Source organism: Sinocyclocheilus anshuiensis, unplaced genomic scaffold, assembly GCF_001515605.1.
Source record: "Sinocyclocheilus anshuiensis isolate Anshui unplaced genomic scaffold, SAMN03320099.WGS_v1.1 scaffold1081, whole genome shotgun sequence".
NCBI classification, from domain to species: domain Eukaryota; kingdom Metazoa; phylum Chordata; class Actinopteri; order Cypriniformes; family Cyprinidae; genus Sinocyclocheilus; species Sinocyclocheilus anshuiensis.
In genome coordinates, this window is record NW_015555831.1 from 733,013 (window position 1) to 749,167 (window position 16,155).

The 16,155-nt window shown below is 34.9% G+C and overlaps 1 protein-coding gene across 2 annotated transcripts in view; it reads right to left on the minus strand.

Annotated features, from left to right (window-relative positions):
- The window catches only part of LOC107675396 (structural maintenance of chromosomes flexible hinge domain-containing protein 1-like), a 59,131-nt gene that overhangs the window by 36,449 nt on the left and 6,527 nt on the right, over positions 1-16,155 (minus strand). Inside the window, exons 6-23 of one of the 2 annotated variants that reach the window (XM_016469706.1) lie at positions 12,927-13,057; positions 12,613-12,727; positions 11,105-11,224; positions 10,214-10,380; positions 8,556-8,646; positions 8,238-8,448; positions 7,980-8,097; positions 6,363-6,546; positions 6,209-6,280; positions 5,102-5,227; positions 4,342-4,455; positions 3,649-3,755; positions 2,755-2,837; positions 2,443-2,550; positions 2,201-2,270; positions 1,271-1,353; positions 959-1,066; positions 709-786 (exon numbers count right to left, since the gene is read on the minus strand). In XM_016469706.1, the coding sequence (XP_016325192.1) occupies positions 709-786; positions 959-1,066; positions 1,271-1,353; positions 2,201-2,270; positions 2,443-2,550; positions 2,755-2,837; positions 3,649-3,755; positions 4,342-4,455; positions 5,102-5,227; positions 6,209-6,280; positions 6,363-6,546; positions 7,980-8,097; positions 8,238-8,448; positions 8,556-8,646; positions 10,214-10,380; positions 11,105-11,224; positions 12,613-12,727; positions 12,927-13,057 (2,086 nt within the window). Of the gene's footprint in view, positions 1-708; positions 787-958; positions 1,067-1,270; positions 1,354-2,192; positions 2,271-2,442; positions 2,551-2,754; positions 2,838-3,648; positions 3,756-4,341; positions 4,456-5,101; positions 5,228-6,208; positions 6,281-6,362; positions 6,547-7,979; positions 8,098-8,237; positions 8,449-8,555; positions 8,647-10,213; positions 10,381-11,104; positions 11,225-12,612; positions 12,728-12,926; positions 13,058-16,155 lie in introns of both variants that reach the window. The other variant, XM_016469707.1, reaches the window with a different exon arrangement.

Sequence of the window (16,155 nt, forward strand, 5' to 3'; positions counted from 1 at the left end):
TTTTTTGTATGCTGAAGCATTTATATATATATATATATATATATATATATATATATATCATGTTTAAAAGAAGCATGTTTTAATCACGTACAAAATATAGCAGTAACACTTTACAATAAGGTCCCATTAGATAATATTAGTTAATACATTACTAACAATGAGCAATACATTACAGTATTAAATTACAATCTTTGTTAATGTTAGTTAATTAAAATACAACTGTTCATTGTTAGATCATGTTAGCTTAGGTACATTAAATAACAGATACAACTTTTGATTTTGAAAATATTAGTAAATATTGGAACTATAAGTACTGTGTAATATTAATTAACTACACGTACTTACTATATAGTTAGGGTTAGGATTAGGGTTTAGTTTAGGGTTACTTGCATGTAATTATGCATATTTAATTGTTATTATAATAGTAAGTACATGTAGCATGTGTAACATGGACACCTTAAAATAAAGTGTTACCCTGCCTCTCTCTGCATGCAATGCTATAAATAAAGAGGGATTGTGGATTAAATACATATAAATGTCTACGAATGGACCTGGTATGGATCAAATCCAATATTCATCTTTTTTTTTCTTGATATCTCCATTCATATGCTTTTGCAATCACCAGCATTACTTTGCCCTGTTGATGGGCATAAATATGGTGAATGAATGGAATCGAATATGAACACATGATGATTCGCTGATTTTTACCCATGGACTTGAACCAGTATTCCCACTTGGATGAATGAGCACCAATGTAGGAGTTCGTCTGGACGTCTCCTTTAGGAGCTGAAGGAGATAAAAATACTGTATGTCACAAGCATACTGTGCATAAACATTACAAAAATATATATGAATAATACGCATGTCGTTGCATATATAAATATACACATGCATACAAAAAAACATGATAAAATTACATGCCCTGACTACAAACAATAATGCAGTAAATGTGACTCACAGTGCCAGATGACTTTCAGCTCAATCAACAGTTTCTTAGTAGTGCCAGCCACGGGCAGCCGAGACACTGAATCTCCTTTTTTGTTCAAAATCTCCACTTTAATCGGACCTGAAAAAGAACAGATTTATACTACAAACTCAAAGTCAAGGCAATTTCTCTACAGGTCTGTAGTGCAGGATTAGGTGCAGAAGCTATTTTTGGTGAAAGCATATTATGGGCTTTTTAAATCATGTAATAAAGTTAATATTGTCGGCCAATGCATACTGTAAGTTTTGCACTGCAAAGTGTTTGTATGTGTGTGAGTTTGTTCACCCATGAGTGTGCCAGCCGGACGAGCATCATCCTCAGCCCACGCATTTCCCTCAGGCCACGTAACCCTCAGCTGGTCTGGAAGTCTGATGACAAGAAAATAATTTTAAAAGAAAAAAAGAACAGAATAAGCTAGGGTTACCGATTATACAGATAAAACTGTGATTGCGATAAAAAAAAAAAAAGAATCTAGGTTTGCTGTGTTTGCTTGTATGGCTGCACAATTTGGCCAAAATTATTATAGTATTATTCAATTATAGTTAACTATATATATAGTAGCAGTTAACTACGAGTTAAACTATAAAACTGTGAAATGCTATGCTCATCAAGGCTGCATTTATTTAATCAAAAATACAGAAATACAGAAAAAAAACATTAAAATTGTGAAATATTATTTCAATTTAAGATAACTGTTTCCTATTTTAATATACTTTAAAATATCATTTATTTCTGTGATCAAAGCTGAATTTTCAGCATCATTACTCAACTTTTGATTTTGAAAATATTAGTAAATATTGGAACTATAAGTACTGTGTAATATTAATTAACTACACGTACTTACTATATAGTTAGGGTTAGGATTAGGGTTTAGTTTAGGGTTACTTGCATGTAATTATGCATATTTAATTGTTATTATAATAGTAAGTACATGTAGCATGTGTAACATGGACACCTTAAAATAAAGTGTTACCCTGCCTCTCTCTGCATGCAATGCTATAAATAAAGAGGGATTGTGGATTAAATACATATAAATGTCTACGAATGGACCTGGTATGGATCAAATCCAATATTCATCTTTTTTTTTCTTGATATCTCCATTCATATGCTTTTGCAATCACCAGCATTACTTTGCCCTGTTGATGGGCATAAATATGGTGAATGAATGGAATCGAATATGAACACATGATGATTCGCTGATTTTTACCCATGGACTTGAACCAGTATTCCCACTTGGATGAATGAGCACCAATGTAGGAGTTCGTCTGGACGTCTCCTTTAGGAGCTGAAGGAGATAAAAATACTGTATGTCACAAGCATACTGTGCATAAACATTACAAAAATATATATGAATAATACGCATGTCGTTGCATATATAAATATACACATGCATACAAAAAAACATGATAAAATTACATGCCCTGACTACAAACAATAATGCAGTAAATGTGACTCACAGTGCCAGATGACTTTCAGCTCAATCAACAGTTTCTTAGTAGTGCCAGCCACGGGCAGCCGAGACACTGAATCTCCTTTTTTGTTCAAAATCTCCACTTTAATCGGACCTGAAAAAGAACAGATTTATACTACAAACTCAAAGTCAAGGCAATTTCTCTACAGGTCTGTAGTGCAGGATTAGGTGCAGAAGCTATTTTTGGTGAAAGCATATTATGGGCTTTTTAAATCATGTAATAAAGTTAATATTGTCGGCCAATGCATACTGTAAGTTTTGCACTGCAAAGTGTTTGTATGTGTGTGAGTTTGTTCACCCATGAGTGTGCCAGCCGGACGAGCATCATCCTCAGCCCACGCATTTCCCTCAGGCCACGTAACCCTCAGCTGGTCTGGAAGTCTGATGACAAGAAAATAATTTTAAAAGAAAAAAAGAACAGAATAAGCTAGGGTTACCGATTATACAGATAAAACTGTGATTGCGATAAAAAAAAAAAAAGAATCTAGGTTTGCTGTGTTTGCTTGTATGGCTGCACAATTTGGCCAAAATTATTATAGTATTATTCAATTATAGTTAACTATATATATAGTAGCAGTTAACTACGAGTTAAACTATAAAACTGTGAAATGCTATGCTCATCAAGGCTGCATTTATTTAATCAAAAATACAGAAATACAGAAAAAAAACATTAAAATTGTGAAATATTATTTCAATTTAAGATAACTGTTTCCTATTTTAATATACTTTAAAATATCATTTATTTCTGTGATCAAAGCTGAATTTTCAGCATCATTACTCCAGTCTTCAGTGTCACATGATCTTCAGAAATCATTCTAATATGCTGATTTATGCTGAAAAATCTTACTGATCCCAATCTTTTGAAAGTCAGTGTACTATATACTGTACATATATTATAAGCAAGTAAAACATAAGATAATCATTTTATTGTACATTATTTATTACAATATTGACATTTACGGCTGTCTTAATTTTTTCATTCTCAAATGTTAAAGCATCAAACTTTTATTTTGATGGAGAACCACAAGAAGCCCTTAAAGCTGCTCTTTTGTTGATAAGTGCTTCTCATTACAAGTATGAGGAGATGGTTGGTGTTTCCAAATGCACAATAAAGCGACCCAAACTCAGAGCAGATGCTCTTTAATTCTCTTTACTGTTAAGGTGAAATGCAGAATCCAGCAGCAGGTCTTACTTTGCGAGCTCATCTTCGATTTTCTTCTTAATGGTTGTGGCTGCGGCCAGCCTGTCGATCTTAGAGATGGGAATGATCCTTACCTCATCATACAACTCCTTCGGTTCCTATGAAAACACATCACAGAGACGTATACCAAAGTAAAAAGCCGCAATTTTTAATATTATCGTTATCGACCCGATAAGAAAATTTGGTTGATATATTAAAGCCGATTAATAATGGATTATTTCCCTCAGCTGAAACACTTCAGATGCAAACTGTTCACCATTAAGGTTTAGAATTGCTTGAAATATGATTGGAATCATTTCGAAAAAGAAAATACAGTTAAATTCAACATGTGCATGGCAATGGTCTGTCATATTGGCTATATAAGGAGACAATAGGGGTCTAAAATTAATTTTAAAACTAGGCTACTGTACTGGATATGTTTGATCCATGTAAAAGTGCTTGGGACATGGCTATTGATGGTTTGTTTCTGTAATCAGGCTTTTAAAAATTATCAAAAAATTTGGATTTATACCAACATATTGGTTATCGGCTTTCAAATACAAAGAATTATCGGTTAGCGGTATCGGCCAAAATGTTCATATCGGTGCATTCCTACATTCAAGCACACTCAGAGGCAGAGGAAAAACATGTGACCACACTGCATCCATACAGAGTAAATGGACGAGTGAGCTGAATCATCCTCACCAGTGCAATCTGGACATATCCTCCTGTGGCGTACACGTCTCCTTCATGCTCTCCGTAGAGCAAGAAATGAACTATAGAGCCAACGAAGACAGGGTTCGTCTTTACTGACTTCACCTAAAAGTGTGAAAGAAAATATCTGAGATGCCTAGAATTACAACCTATGATTCATAATTTAATAAATGACCTGATTCATATACACATATTTATGTTACAGACTTTCTTGACACAACTAAAGATACTAATTACACATTTATACAGTCTGTATGATGCTTTACAACAGCTGGGAAAATACTGTGGAATCACCACACTAAAGCCCTGTTCACACCAAGAACGATAACGATATTAGCATCCACACCAGCGAACAATATCATCTGTTTATTCTAAACGCACGCTCGTCTGCTGCTTTAAATTCTCGAGCTTGTTACAGCAGGATGGATTCTGATTGGCTGTCAATTTTTCATCGTTCATCAGCTGGAGAAAAATAGTTTTGAAAGTGATTGCAACGATATTGTTTCTCTTTGTCTTTATCGTTATAGTTGTGGTGTGAACTATGCTATTCTTTAATATTGAGAATGATTTTTAGAACTATATCTTTATTGTTCTTGGTGTGAACGGGCCTTTACAGAATGTTCAGCTTTATTTTGCCTACAATAATCCACATTCAGTTATTATGCAAAAGTAATCAGTCATTTTCTACGACTCCTCTACACTGGTGTCGTCTATGACTACGTGTGAAAATATGAAAACTACTCAATCTCACACATTGTCCTTTCTTATAAGTCTTGCCATCCCACTTAATGGCTTGGAATATAGCCCAGGGTGACTGTTGCCGTTTGGTGGGCACATCTGTACGCGTCATCGAACCCTTAAATCCCTGAAACATCACCTGCAAACAAACACAAAAAAAAAAAAACTAGTTGTTGCCATCTCAATGTCTAACCAGAATAACATGATAAAATACTGGAGTGAGTGAATATAATTCAGTTTTGTTCTAACTATGGAAGCTTCAAAACTTTGGTATTTGTTGGCAACACAGTTACGAAATTGATTGCTGTGGACTGTAGGCCAGTGATAGGCTTATATTCAGTATAATAATAACAATAATAAAAAAACAACCCTTCTATTTGACTTATAAAGCCAATTTTTTAAAAATTTTAATATTTTACGCTTTCATCTGTCACAATAAATGCAATGCCTTTGATTTGAGGGATTTTCCTCACCAAATATTTAATATTTATACATGCAAAAGCGTGCATTAAGCACTTACAATGCACTGATCGTGCAGTTACACCTGCGTTTGCTGCCCTGGCCTTACACATACCTGCTTGTCGAAGCGCTCATGACATTCTTTTAACCAGTTAGTAAACTCCCTCTGAATATTCACCCGCAGCTCCTGCATAAAACAGCACAGACTGTGTGAACTGAGCTTTGAATCACGTGCATGTCTTTCAGAGTTCAGGCGTGTGTTTCTGTACCTGGCCATTGTGCACTCTGGTAAAAATGGTGTTGCTGTCACGGAGTTGAAGCTCCAGGTCCATGAAGGTAAGTTTGTTGGTACTGACTTGGAATCGGTCGTTGGCGAAGAGAACTCCTGAAATCCGGTTATAACACTCCAGCGGCACTGCACCTACTTTCTTAGGCCTTGCACACCACTCGAACCTAACACACACACACACACACACACACACACACACACACACACACACGTCCCCACACACACTAAGCACAATAAATGCAATGCCTTTGATTTGAGGGATTTTCCTCACCAAATATTTAATATTTATACATGCAAAAGCGTGCATTAAGCACTTACAATGCACTGATCGTGCAGTTACACCTGCGTTTGCTGCCCTGGCCTTACACATACCTGCTTGTCGAAGCGCTCATGACATTCTTTTAACCAGTTAGTAAACTCCCTCTGAATATTCACCCGCAGCTCCTGCATAAAACAGCACAGACTGTGTGAACTGAGCTTTGAATCACGTGCATGTCTTTCAGAGTTCAGGCGTGTGTTTCTGTACCTGGCCATTGTGCACTCTGGTAAAAATGGTGTTGCTGTCACGGAGTTGAAGCTCCAGGTCCATGAAGGTAAGTTTGTTGGTACTGACTTGGAATCGGTCGTTGGCGAAGAGAACTCCTGAAATCCGGTTATAACACTCCAGCGGCACTGCACCTACTTTCTTAGGCCTTGCACACCACTCGAACCTAACACACACACACACACACACACACACACACACACACACACACACGTTACCATCCAGTTTAGGCAAAAGTCTTGCTTGCCTTCAGTGCTATTTTTGATATTTGATGTCCTCTTAAAGCAGCATTTTACCCCCAAAAGCCCCACCAATAACTACCTCTTCATCCACAGCAATCCAGAAATGTGTTTTAGCACTATATTTAATTTGAATAAAGACATATTTCAGACTCAACTGACAACATTTATGACAATGATGATTACATTCAAATTTTATTTTGACTCTTCCCTCCTTTTCTTTAAAAAAAAAGCAAAAACTGAAATTACAGTAAGGCACTTACAGTCAAAGTGAATAGAGCCAAATGTCTGAACTGTTTCAATAGTGTCGACACAATGCATAAATGCGTATTATAACATAAAAAAACAATATTAAAATTAACGCATTTAACACACCCCACCTACACCTGTAAATCATCTTACATTGATGCGGTCGCTGATGAGCATGATTCAGGACGACTGACTGTCTGTGTGATGAAGCCTATTAGAATGCACTTATATAAGCCTAAAATTCAAGATATGAGGGCAAAAAATTGGCCTGTACTTTTTTTTTTGGTCTTGTATTTATAACATATGATATATGTTTGGCAATATCACATGAGCAAGAGTGTAGTTTTCCCCACATTTGCACAACTGCAAATGTGATAATGATTTTTTTTTTTTACTATAGTTCAACAAACAAGAAGTTAATAACGTGTTATACTGGCAGTTTCAGTTTGATATTGGGAGTATCGTTACATTTTTTTTAATCATTTCCTATATTAATATTAACATTAATACCCATTTATTATCATTATTATGCATTTCTTTCTAAAGCTACTTTTTGTCAATGCTTTTCTCATCTAACACTATAATGACTTAATCTTTCAGGCGGTAATTTCTAAGCCAAAATTTATGTTTGACTAATTAGATTAATTAATCAGCATATCATGTAATTAGATTAAAAACTTTAATGACTTGACAGCCCTACACGCATGTAATTATCAGGCAAATTAATATTCTGATCAAATATTTGTTCCAAGCACATTGGACTAATTCCAAACCACATCAATCTTAATAATTAGTATTAAGGTTGTATAATCACATATAGGTGATATGTAATTGTTTTGTTGATGAAGCTCCTTATATTCAGATGTGAATAATTATTAGGTTTTCTATATGTTTTTTTCTACAGGTAAAATACGCCAGAAATTTAACTGACACTGAAAAGTCAAAAATGATGAAACGCTTATAAGGATTGAAGGAACTAAAAAAAAAAAATGTAATTAAAACAACCATCAAACAATGAAATGCTCACTGCGTCAGCGAAGTTGCAAAAAACAGGTTGAGAAGAGAAGATTTATCAACTGCAAAGGACATTCAAAATTAAGCAGACATTTACTCTGAGACAGTGGTGTAGGGAATGAGCCGCCCATTCCAGAAGCACTCAAAGACCGGACGTTTGCCCCGAGCTTCAGAGTTCAAAATTACACACTCTTCGTCCTCATCCTCTGAAGGACCTAAAATACAAACACACAGACCAACATAGAAAAGATATCTAGGAATGCACACTATTTCAGCTAGTATAATCATCTATTATCAGAGCATCTCTTTCGACACTGCAATCAGTGTGCAACGGCCAATTTATGATTTACAATACCTAATGCATATGGATCCACTGGGTATGTTTCCTGATCATAGAGGAACGGGTGATAACGGATCAATCCTTCCACAAAGGAGTCTCTAGCGCCGGTGGCTTTAAACTCAAAAGTGGAAAAACTGGAGTTGATGTACAGAGTCTGCATGTCATTATCCACCTCCCTCAGATTCATCATACGCGGGATTCGAGGAGAGCGCTCCACCAAACTGATCTGAGAAATAAGAGAGAAAGAGCTTCAAGAGAAAAACAAGGACTCTAAAGCACTCAAAAACTGAATGATCAATGCATTTAGAGCCACAAACACATACACATCTGTACCTGAATGTCAATGTTGGAGACGTGGTCATTTTTTCTCGTTTCCCTCTGGTCGTTTCCATGAACTCCGTGTATATAGTAATGGTAAGTATGTCTGAAATGAAACAAACGGCATTCAGTGGCCCAAGGCTGGCCTTAAAGGACCAGTTCACCCATAAATGAAAATGAACTCACCCTTGAGCCATGCAAGATGTAGATGAGTTTGTTTCTTCATCAGATTTGGAGAAATGTAGCATTGCATCAGTTGCTCAGCAATGGATCCTCTGCAGTGAATGGGTGCCGTCAGAATGAGAGTCCAAACAGCTGATAAAAACATCACAATAATCCACACCACTCCAGTCCATCAGTTAATGTCTTGAGAAGAGAAAAGCTGTGTGTTTGTAAAAAACAAATCCATCATTAAGATGTTGGATTTGTTTCTCAAACTTCAAATCATAGCTTTTGGCTAAAATAATCCATAATCCATAAAAGACTCCATAATCCATATTCACACTTCCTTCAGTGAAAAAAGTCGCCTCGTCTGAATCAGGAGAGAAATCTGCACAGATCAAGCACCGTTTACAAGCTAAAACAGCTCTAAACAAATATGTGGGTGGATTTTGAAGTCAGAGATAACAGGGGACGGACTTTTCCACTGCAGAAAGCAATATTATGGACTATAGCGTAAAAGTAAAACTTCTTCATGATGAATATATTACAAACACGCAGCTTTTCTCTTCACAAGACATTAATTGATGGTCTGGAGTGGTGTGGATTACTTGTGGATTATTGTGATGTTTTTATCAGCTGTTTGGACTCTCATTCTGACGGCACCCATTCACTGCAGAGGATCCATTGCTGAGCAAGTGATGCAATGCTACATTTCTCCAAATCTGATGAAGAAATAAACTCATCTACATCTTGGATGCAGGGATAAAAAGAATTGGCTCATAAAAGACATATGTTTCCAAATCAGATGTAAAAGGTCTAGCTGTGCTCATTGCTGTGTGAAGCAAACAATGATTAACCTATTAAAATAAACTAAAACAACTAAAAATTAAGACTTCTTATTTTAATTCACCCTTCAAGAATTCTTTTTTTTTTCTTTCTTTCTTTGAAGAACCAGGATTCCCAATGTCTTGTAAAACCGAGATATACGTTTGCTTTCTACACCAGAAAAAGTCATGGAAATTAATAAAATCATAAAACTCCATGTCCATTATTTTATAACATACACAGTTCTCTAATTATGCCAAGCTCTAAAATGTTTTATTCAGCAGCAATTGCGAATTAAAAAATATTTCAAATATCCTTATCCAGTAACATTACGATAAAATGATTTATTTGGATAAATCACCTGCTAAATGCATAAATGATATGTAAACTGTAACTCTAATATATGAAATTTAGTTTTAAACTTTAGAATTATTTTAATTAATTTTTTATTTACAGATCCTGCCAAAATATGAAATATAAAAACAAAACTAAGGTTAGGGGGGCTTTAAACATCATTGCGAACAATGTGAGACAAAAAGGTTAACCTTTAGAAAAACTTCTACTCCTACTAATATAACTCTTAACATTTTAAGCAACAACTCTCATGCAAAAACTAGAAAAAATAAATAAATAAAACAATACGCTGATCTAAGGGAGGAGTTCATGTATGTGCATTTGAGACGTACGCCAACTCTCTGGTCCACAGATTGAAATTGTCTTTCAGGTAAGTGACGTGTTCCTGTTGGACTCCAGTGATGATAACTGCAGTAAAACTCTCCTTTTCTTTTTCTTCCATCACAATGGACTGCAGAAACTGCTCCTCGCTTTCACTCACATGCGAGCAATCGGCAGGCTGCAAAAGAAAACACACACGCATAAGGGTCAAAGACAAAAAAGGGTTTAAGCATAAAAAATAAGTGTAATACTGCTTTAAATTGTTGTTTTCCCCCCCGAAAAATACAAAGTTTTCTGTTTAATTTAATTGCAATTTTGTTTTTGTTTTTCCGAGCAAAAAAATAAATATCATACATTTTTCCCTGATTTAGAGAAGAGAGAGACCCACTAAAATGTCATTCAGTGTAACAGTCTTGTCAGGCATATTTACAACAAAAATCAATTATGGCATATTAAAAGACTAATTACTTTCACCCCAAATATTTATTAGTTGTAATTTTACATTTTTAAATTTGCCACTATCCTAGGTTTTGCCCGTTTGTCAGTAAGAATTTTTTACTCATTTAAAACACAATCAAATTGAATATGCTCCCTTATTCTTTTATATATTTTAATATGTACGCGTCAGAATAAGCATGTTTGAATTTTTACATAAATATTGTGTTAGACTGAATGACAATGTAACATTATTTCAACCAAAAATTTGACATTTTATTCTCCAAAAACTTATTTGAAACCTTAAAAGTGGACACTTTACTTACATTTAATGTGCTTTCTATATACATAAAATCACTTTTGTAAATTTATTTTGATGCGGACATCTTAACGTCTTTGACCCATAAACATTTAAAAATAAAAACCAGGGGCCAACAAAGCCACGAGATGACTTGAATTTCCCTCACCTTCCTGTTTCTAATGAAGCCAGTGTAAATGTCTTCCCTGTTCATCTCCTTGCGCTCAAAGTCTTCTTTAGACATGACAAATTCATGAACATCTGGAGAGCCTGCAGGCTTACTGATCATCTGAAACACACATTGGATCAAAAGCATAGTTTACACAAAATTAAATGTGATAACACTGTGAACTGTCAATATATGGAAAGAGCTGCATAAAAAAAATACAGCATAAGTGAGAGTGAGTGAGTAAATAACGATAAATGACTGTCCATGCAAACATTTACTTGCTAAAAAAGTAGAAACTATCAATCAGACAACAGAGGGCATGCAGTAGAGTTGTAGAAGTTGTAAATATCATATCGTAGAAATGTGCATGTCAAATATGATACAGTAGGCTTTATAGGGTTAATTTGTCATTGCTCAAGGGACACTTCTGTGAACACTTCCCTGTCTTAAAGGGTTAGTTCATCTTATAATAAATTCTGTCATCGTTTACTCACACTCAAGTTACTCCAAACTCATTTTGTTCTTATCAAATTAAGATATTTTTTAATATTTTATAACGGGGCTGGGCGACATTGCCAAAAATATTACCACAGTATTTTTTCCATATCATACGATATCGATATTTATCGCGATATTCATTTACCGTTAATGGGGGGAGGAAATACCTTCCACATTTTTGTTAGATCTTGAGAATAAATGTAAACATAACTTTGTTTGTTCATAATTAAACTCCACAGAGTAAGATAACTTTTATTTTAGGGCCCCATGAAATGCATTTTATTTTCCCCTAAGTTCTGTTTTCCATTTAAATTTTTCTAGATTCTATGTTTTATGATTCAATACTAATTTATCATAAAAAAAATGGTGTCTAATTAAATGAATTAATAAAACGATCAGTTTGATCATTCTTTTAAAATGTAATGAAATGAAATTAGTTTACAACAACGCCTTGCATTTTATTGTCAAGCAAAATGCTGCACAACAGAACTGTATAAATTAACGGGAAAAAAATTGCTTGGTTATATATTTATTAAAAATAATAATATTTGAGAATTATATTTTAGTATACAATAGTAAAATATTTCTGTCACTCTCCGTTTTATAAATCGAAATTTGGTACCGAACGACAAGACACTTTTCGATACTCAATGGTATTGAGGCAATTCGCTCTGTGCCTAAAAAGTAACGAACACGATACCCAGCCCTAGTGTTCACACTTCTTGCTCACTTGTTGTCTCCGCATATTAATCTGGGATAGGAGAAAGCACTTGTGCTTTAATGAAAACTGATGCAAATGAACACAATAGATGTATTGCAACTAGACTTGTGCCGGTATTCGGTAATGCGATATATCACGGTAATGAATATGCACGATATCGTGATAATACCGCACACCATGATAAAAGCATTAGCAATTATTCGCAACATTAGAATTTGATACCGGCATATCCCTAATTGCAAGTGTGACATTTGTTAAATAAAAGTGAACAAACTGCATGCAAACATACTCTGACAGACTGGCCGATGTAAAACACAGCCTGTTTGCCTCCGACTCCAAAATACGAGATGTCACTGTTCAGACTGCGTGGAACCGGATCCGGCCGCACGTAACCGGTTTCTTCACTGCGTCAACAACAAAGAGGAGGAAAAAAGCTGATGGTTTTATCAAGGCAAGCTCCATAAGACCATGTTATAGGCATCACACAATCAGTACAGTTCAGCTAGATTATTATTTCACATCGGAAGAGGCTCGAATCTGCATTGCATGACCAGAATAATGAGTCGTAGGCAAGAAAAAGCACAGGTTTTCTGAAGAGCACACCTCTTTATGCTGTTTTCTCGTATGAACTTAGATAGACGATAAACGGCCCAGTTGTTCAGCTGTTTAGATGTCATTCCACAGCCGTTATCCATCACCACAACAGCAGGTCCTCCCTGAGACTCATCAAACAGCTGAAAAACACAGAGAGAGAGCAAAACATCCAGTTCATGGAGACTAATAGTTGGTCAATAAGTGTCACAAAAAGTACTGCTTGCCCATAACAATGCACTGAATGAATTGAACGTTATTTTTCTCAGATGACTATAAAACGTGTCATATTTTCATGCAATATCGCAAAAAAAGGAAATGCATGCAAAATGCATTAGCATGACCAGCATCAAACCATAACGCGCTAACTCCTGCTCCAAAATTACGCCCCTTTATTACACACCTTATTTGTTTTGGCAAATTAAAAACTGCAAGAATAGCATGCAGAAAAGAGAATGCATCGCCTCTGAATGCATCAGCTCAATGAAAAGAGATGTTAAAGAGAAATGTTACTTTTTTATATAACGGAACTATTTTTGTGATTTCGTGGGTTTATCTAATTATATATGATCTAATTCACCCCAAAATGTATTTGCTATATGTGACCCTGGAGCACAAACCCAGTCTTAAGTCGCTGGGGTATATTTGTAGCAATAGCCAAAAATACATTGTATGGGTCAAAATTATCGATTTTTATTTTATGCCAAAAATCATTAGGATAGTAAGTAAAGATCATGTTCCATGAAGATATTTTGTAAATTGCCTACCGTAAATATATCAAAACTTAATTTTTGATTAGTAATATGCATTGCTAAGAACTTCATTTGGACAACTTTAAAGGCGATTTTCTCAATATTTTGATTTTTTTGCACCCTCAGATTCCAGATTTTCAAATAGTTGTATAAATGTATGATGTATAAATGATGTATAAATCTCAATTTTAAAAAATTGACCCTTATGACTGGTTTTGTGGTCCAGGGTCATATATAGTCATGTAATAGCCCTATAATACATGCTTATAGAGCTGATTATCATTTGAGTAACATGATATAAACTGAAAATTATGCTTTTTAACTTAATTAAGTGTGCAATAAACATAAGGCATAGAGCATCTAACATTTAAATGCCTCAGACCTTCCATCTATTATGTTTCGTTTGTATTAATCAAAGCAACATAGAACATTTATTAGCAAAATTAATAAAGATACACCATGCTATAGACCTAATATAAAATAAAAAAACTTACACAACGTTAAAATATATATATATATATATAAAATAAATAAGAAACAGAGCATTTATTAGCAAAATGAATAAGAAAGGCACGGCATACACCTTGATGTGAAATAAAATAAATAAATTACAAAGTTTAAATACACTAAAAATCTGCAAACACTGTGGAACCAAATAAATAAGAAAGTCATGTAATAGCCCTATAATACATGCTTATAGAGCTGATTATCATTTGAGTAACATGATATAAACTGAAAATTATGCTTTTTAACTTAATTAAGTGTGCAATAAACATAAGGCATAGAGCATCTAACATTTAAATGCCTCAGACCTTCCATCTATTATGTTTCGTTTGTATTAATCAATTAATTAACAGCCCTAATGTGATATGTACACTACCATTCAAAAGTTTGGGATCAGTACTTTTCTTTTTTATAGAAATTAATACTTAAATTCAACAAGGACACATAAAATCAAAAGCTACAGTAAAGACATTTATAATCTTACAAAATATTTCCATTTCAAATAAATGCTGTTCTTTTTATTTAGAAAAAAAAAATCCAGAAAAGATGTATCGTGGCTTCCTCAAAAACATTATGCATCAAAGACTGATTTTTATTTATTTTTTTAAAGAATGTTTCTTGAGCAGCAAATCAGCATATCAGAATGATTCGCTGGGGTTTTCTCTCTTTTCCTTGCTTTCTTTCGCTTTTAAATAGCTTGTAAATGCCTGTGTGCATTTTACTTTCACTTTCGAATTAGCAGCAATTCGGCGTCAATTGCTTGAATGCAACAACAAAATACAATGTCAAACTCCCTTTGCCTATATATAAAACATAGAACTTATTACAAAGTTTAAATACACTAAAAATCTGCAAACACTGTGGAACCAAATAAATAAGAAACTAAATTTAAAAAAAAAAAGACTCACAAAATCACCTTATATATAAACAGCAAAAGTCAACAGCCTTTTCAAAATCCAAAATATTGCCAAACAGGCGCTTCTGCATTTCGTTTCGAAACTAAATCTTAATCTTTAATTACTACTGTCAATGTAAGTCTACATTTAGCATGTAAAACAATGACATTGATACAGTTCACTCGGGTTTGAATTCTCACCAATCTGATTTCAATTCTCCTGATTCCCGTGTTTCTTGCGGTGGCTGACAGCGCGTTATCGATGAGCTCAGCGAAGGCATAGGCTGCAACACAACAGAAAGAGAAACTGGCATCGTGTTCAAGCGCGGCAGCATGGCAGAGGTGAGCGTGCAAACTTACGCAGCGCCTTCTGTCCTTCACTAGCGTAGTACTCGTACATGCCACACTGCACCAGAGTATGGTAGTGCGGCAGAAACTCGATCCGCTCTTCAGTCGCCGCAGTCAGCTTCTGATTCGCAGACTCAAACAGGTGCAAGGTTTTCCCATCCACCAGCTCCTCTGCAGCATCAAAACACACAAATCCACATCAGTACATCAATTAAACCCTTCTGAAAGAGTGCCAACAAACATTGAAAACTATTTTTACTCCTCATACTGTCATATGCAGAACCGTAAACAACAAATGAACGTAGGGCTGCACGATAAATTGAAATAGAATCGAGATCGCGATTCGACAGAAGCTGCGATTGTCATGCGTATCTTTCAGTGAAGCAGGGCTCTGTGATCAGCAGTAAATCTCCATCCAAAGGCCAGAGGGCGCTCTCGTGCTGAAACTCCAAATACGCCTCGCAGAAGAAACCCAGAAAATGCCTATTGCTGCAGCTGGATAAACAGAAGATTCAACTGCTTTCATTGATTCAACGTGACTAATAAACACACGACTACAGCAATATACGGTTTATCTGAGTTCTTGTTATTATAATTTTCATTAAAATAAAGTGATGGACAACAACAAAACGGTACAACGACAAACTGACTTATATTAAACATAGAACTTTTGTTAATAAATTGAATAAAGATACACCATGCTATAGACCTAATATAAATTTAAAAACTTACAAAGTTTATA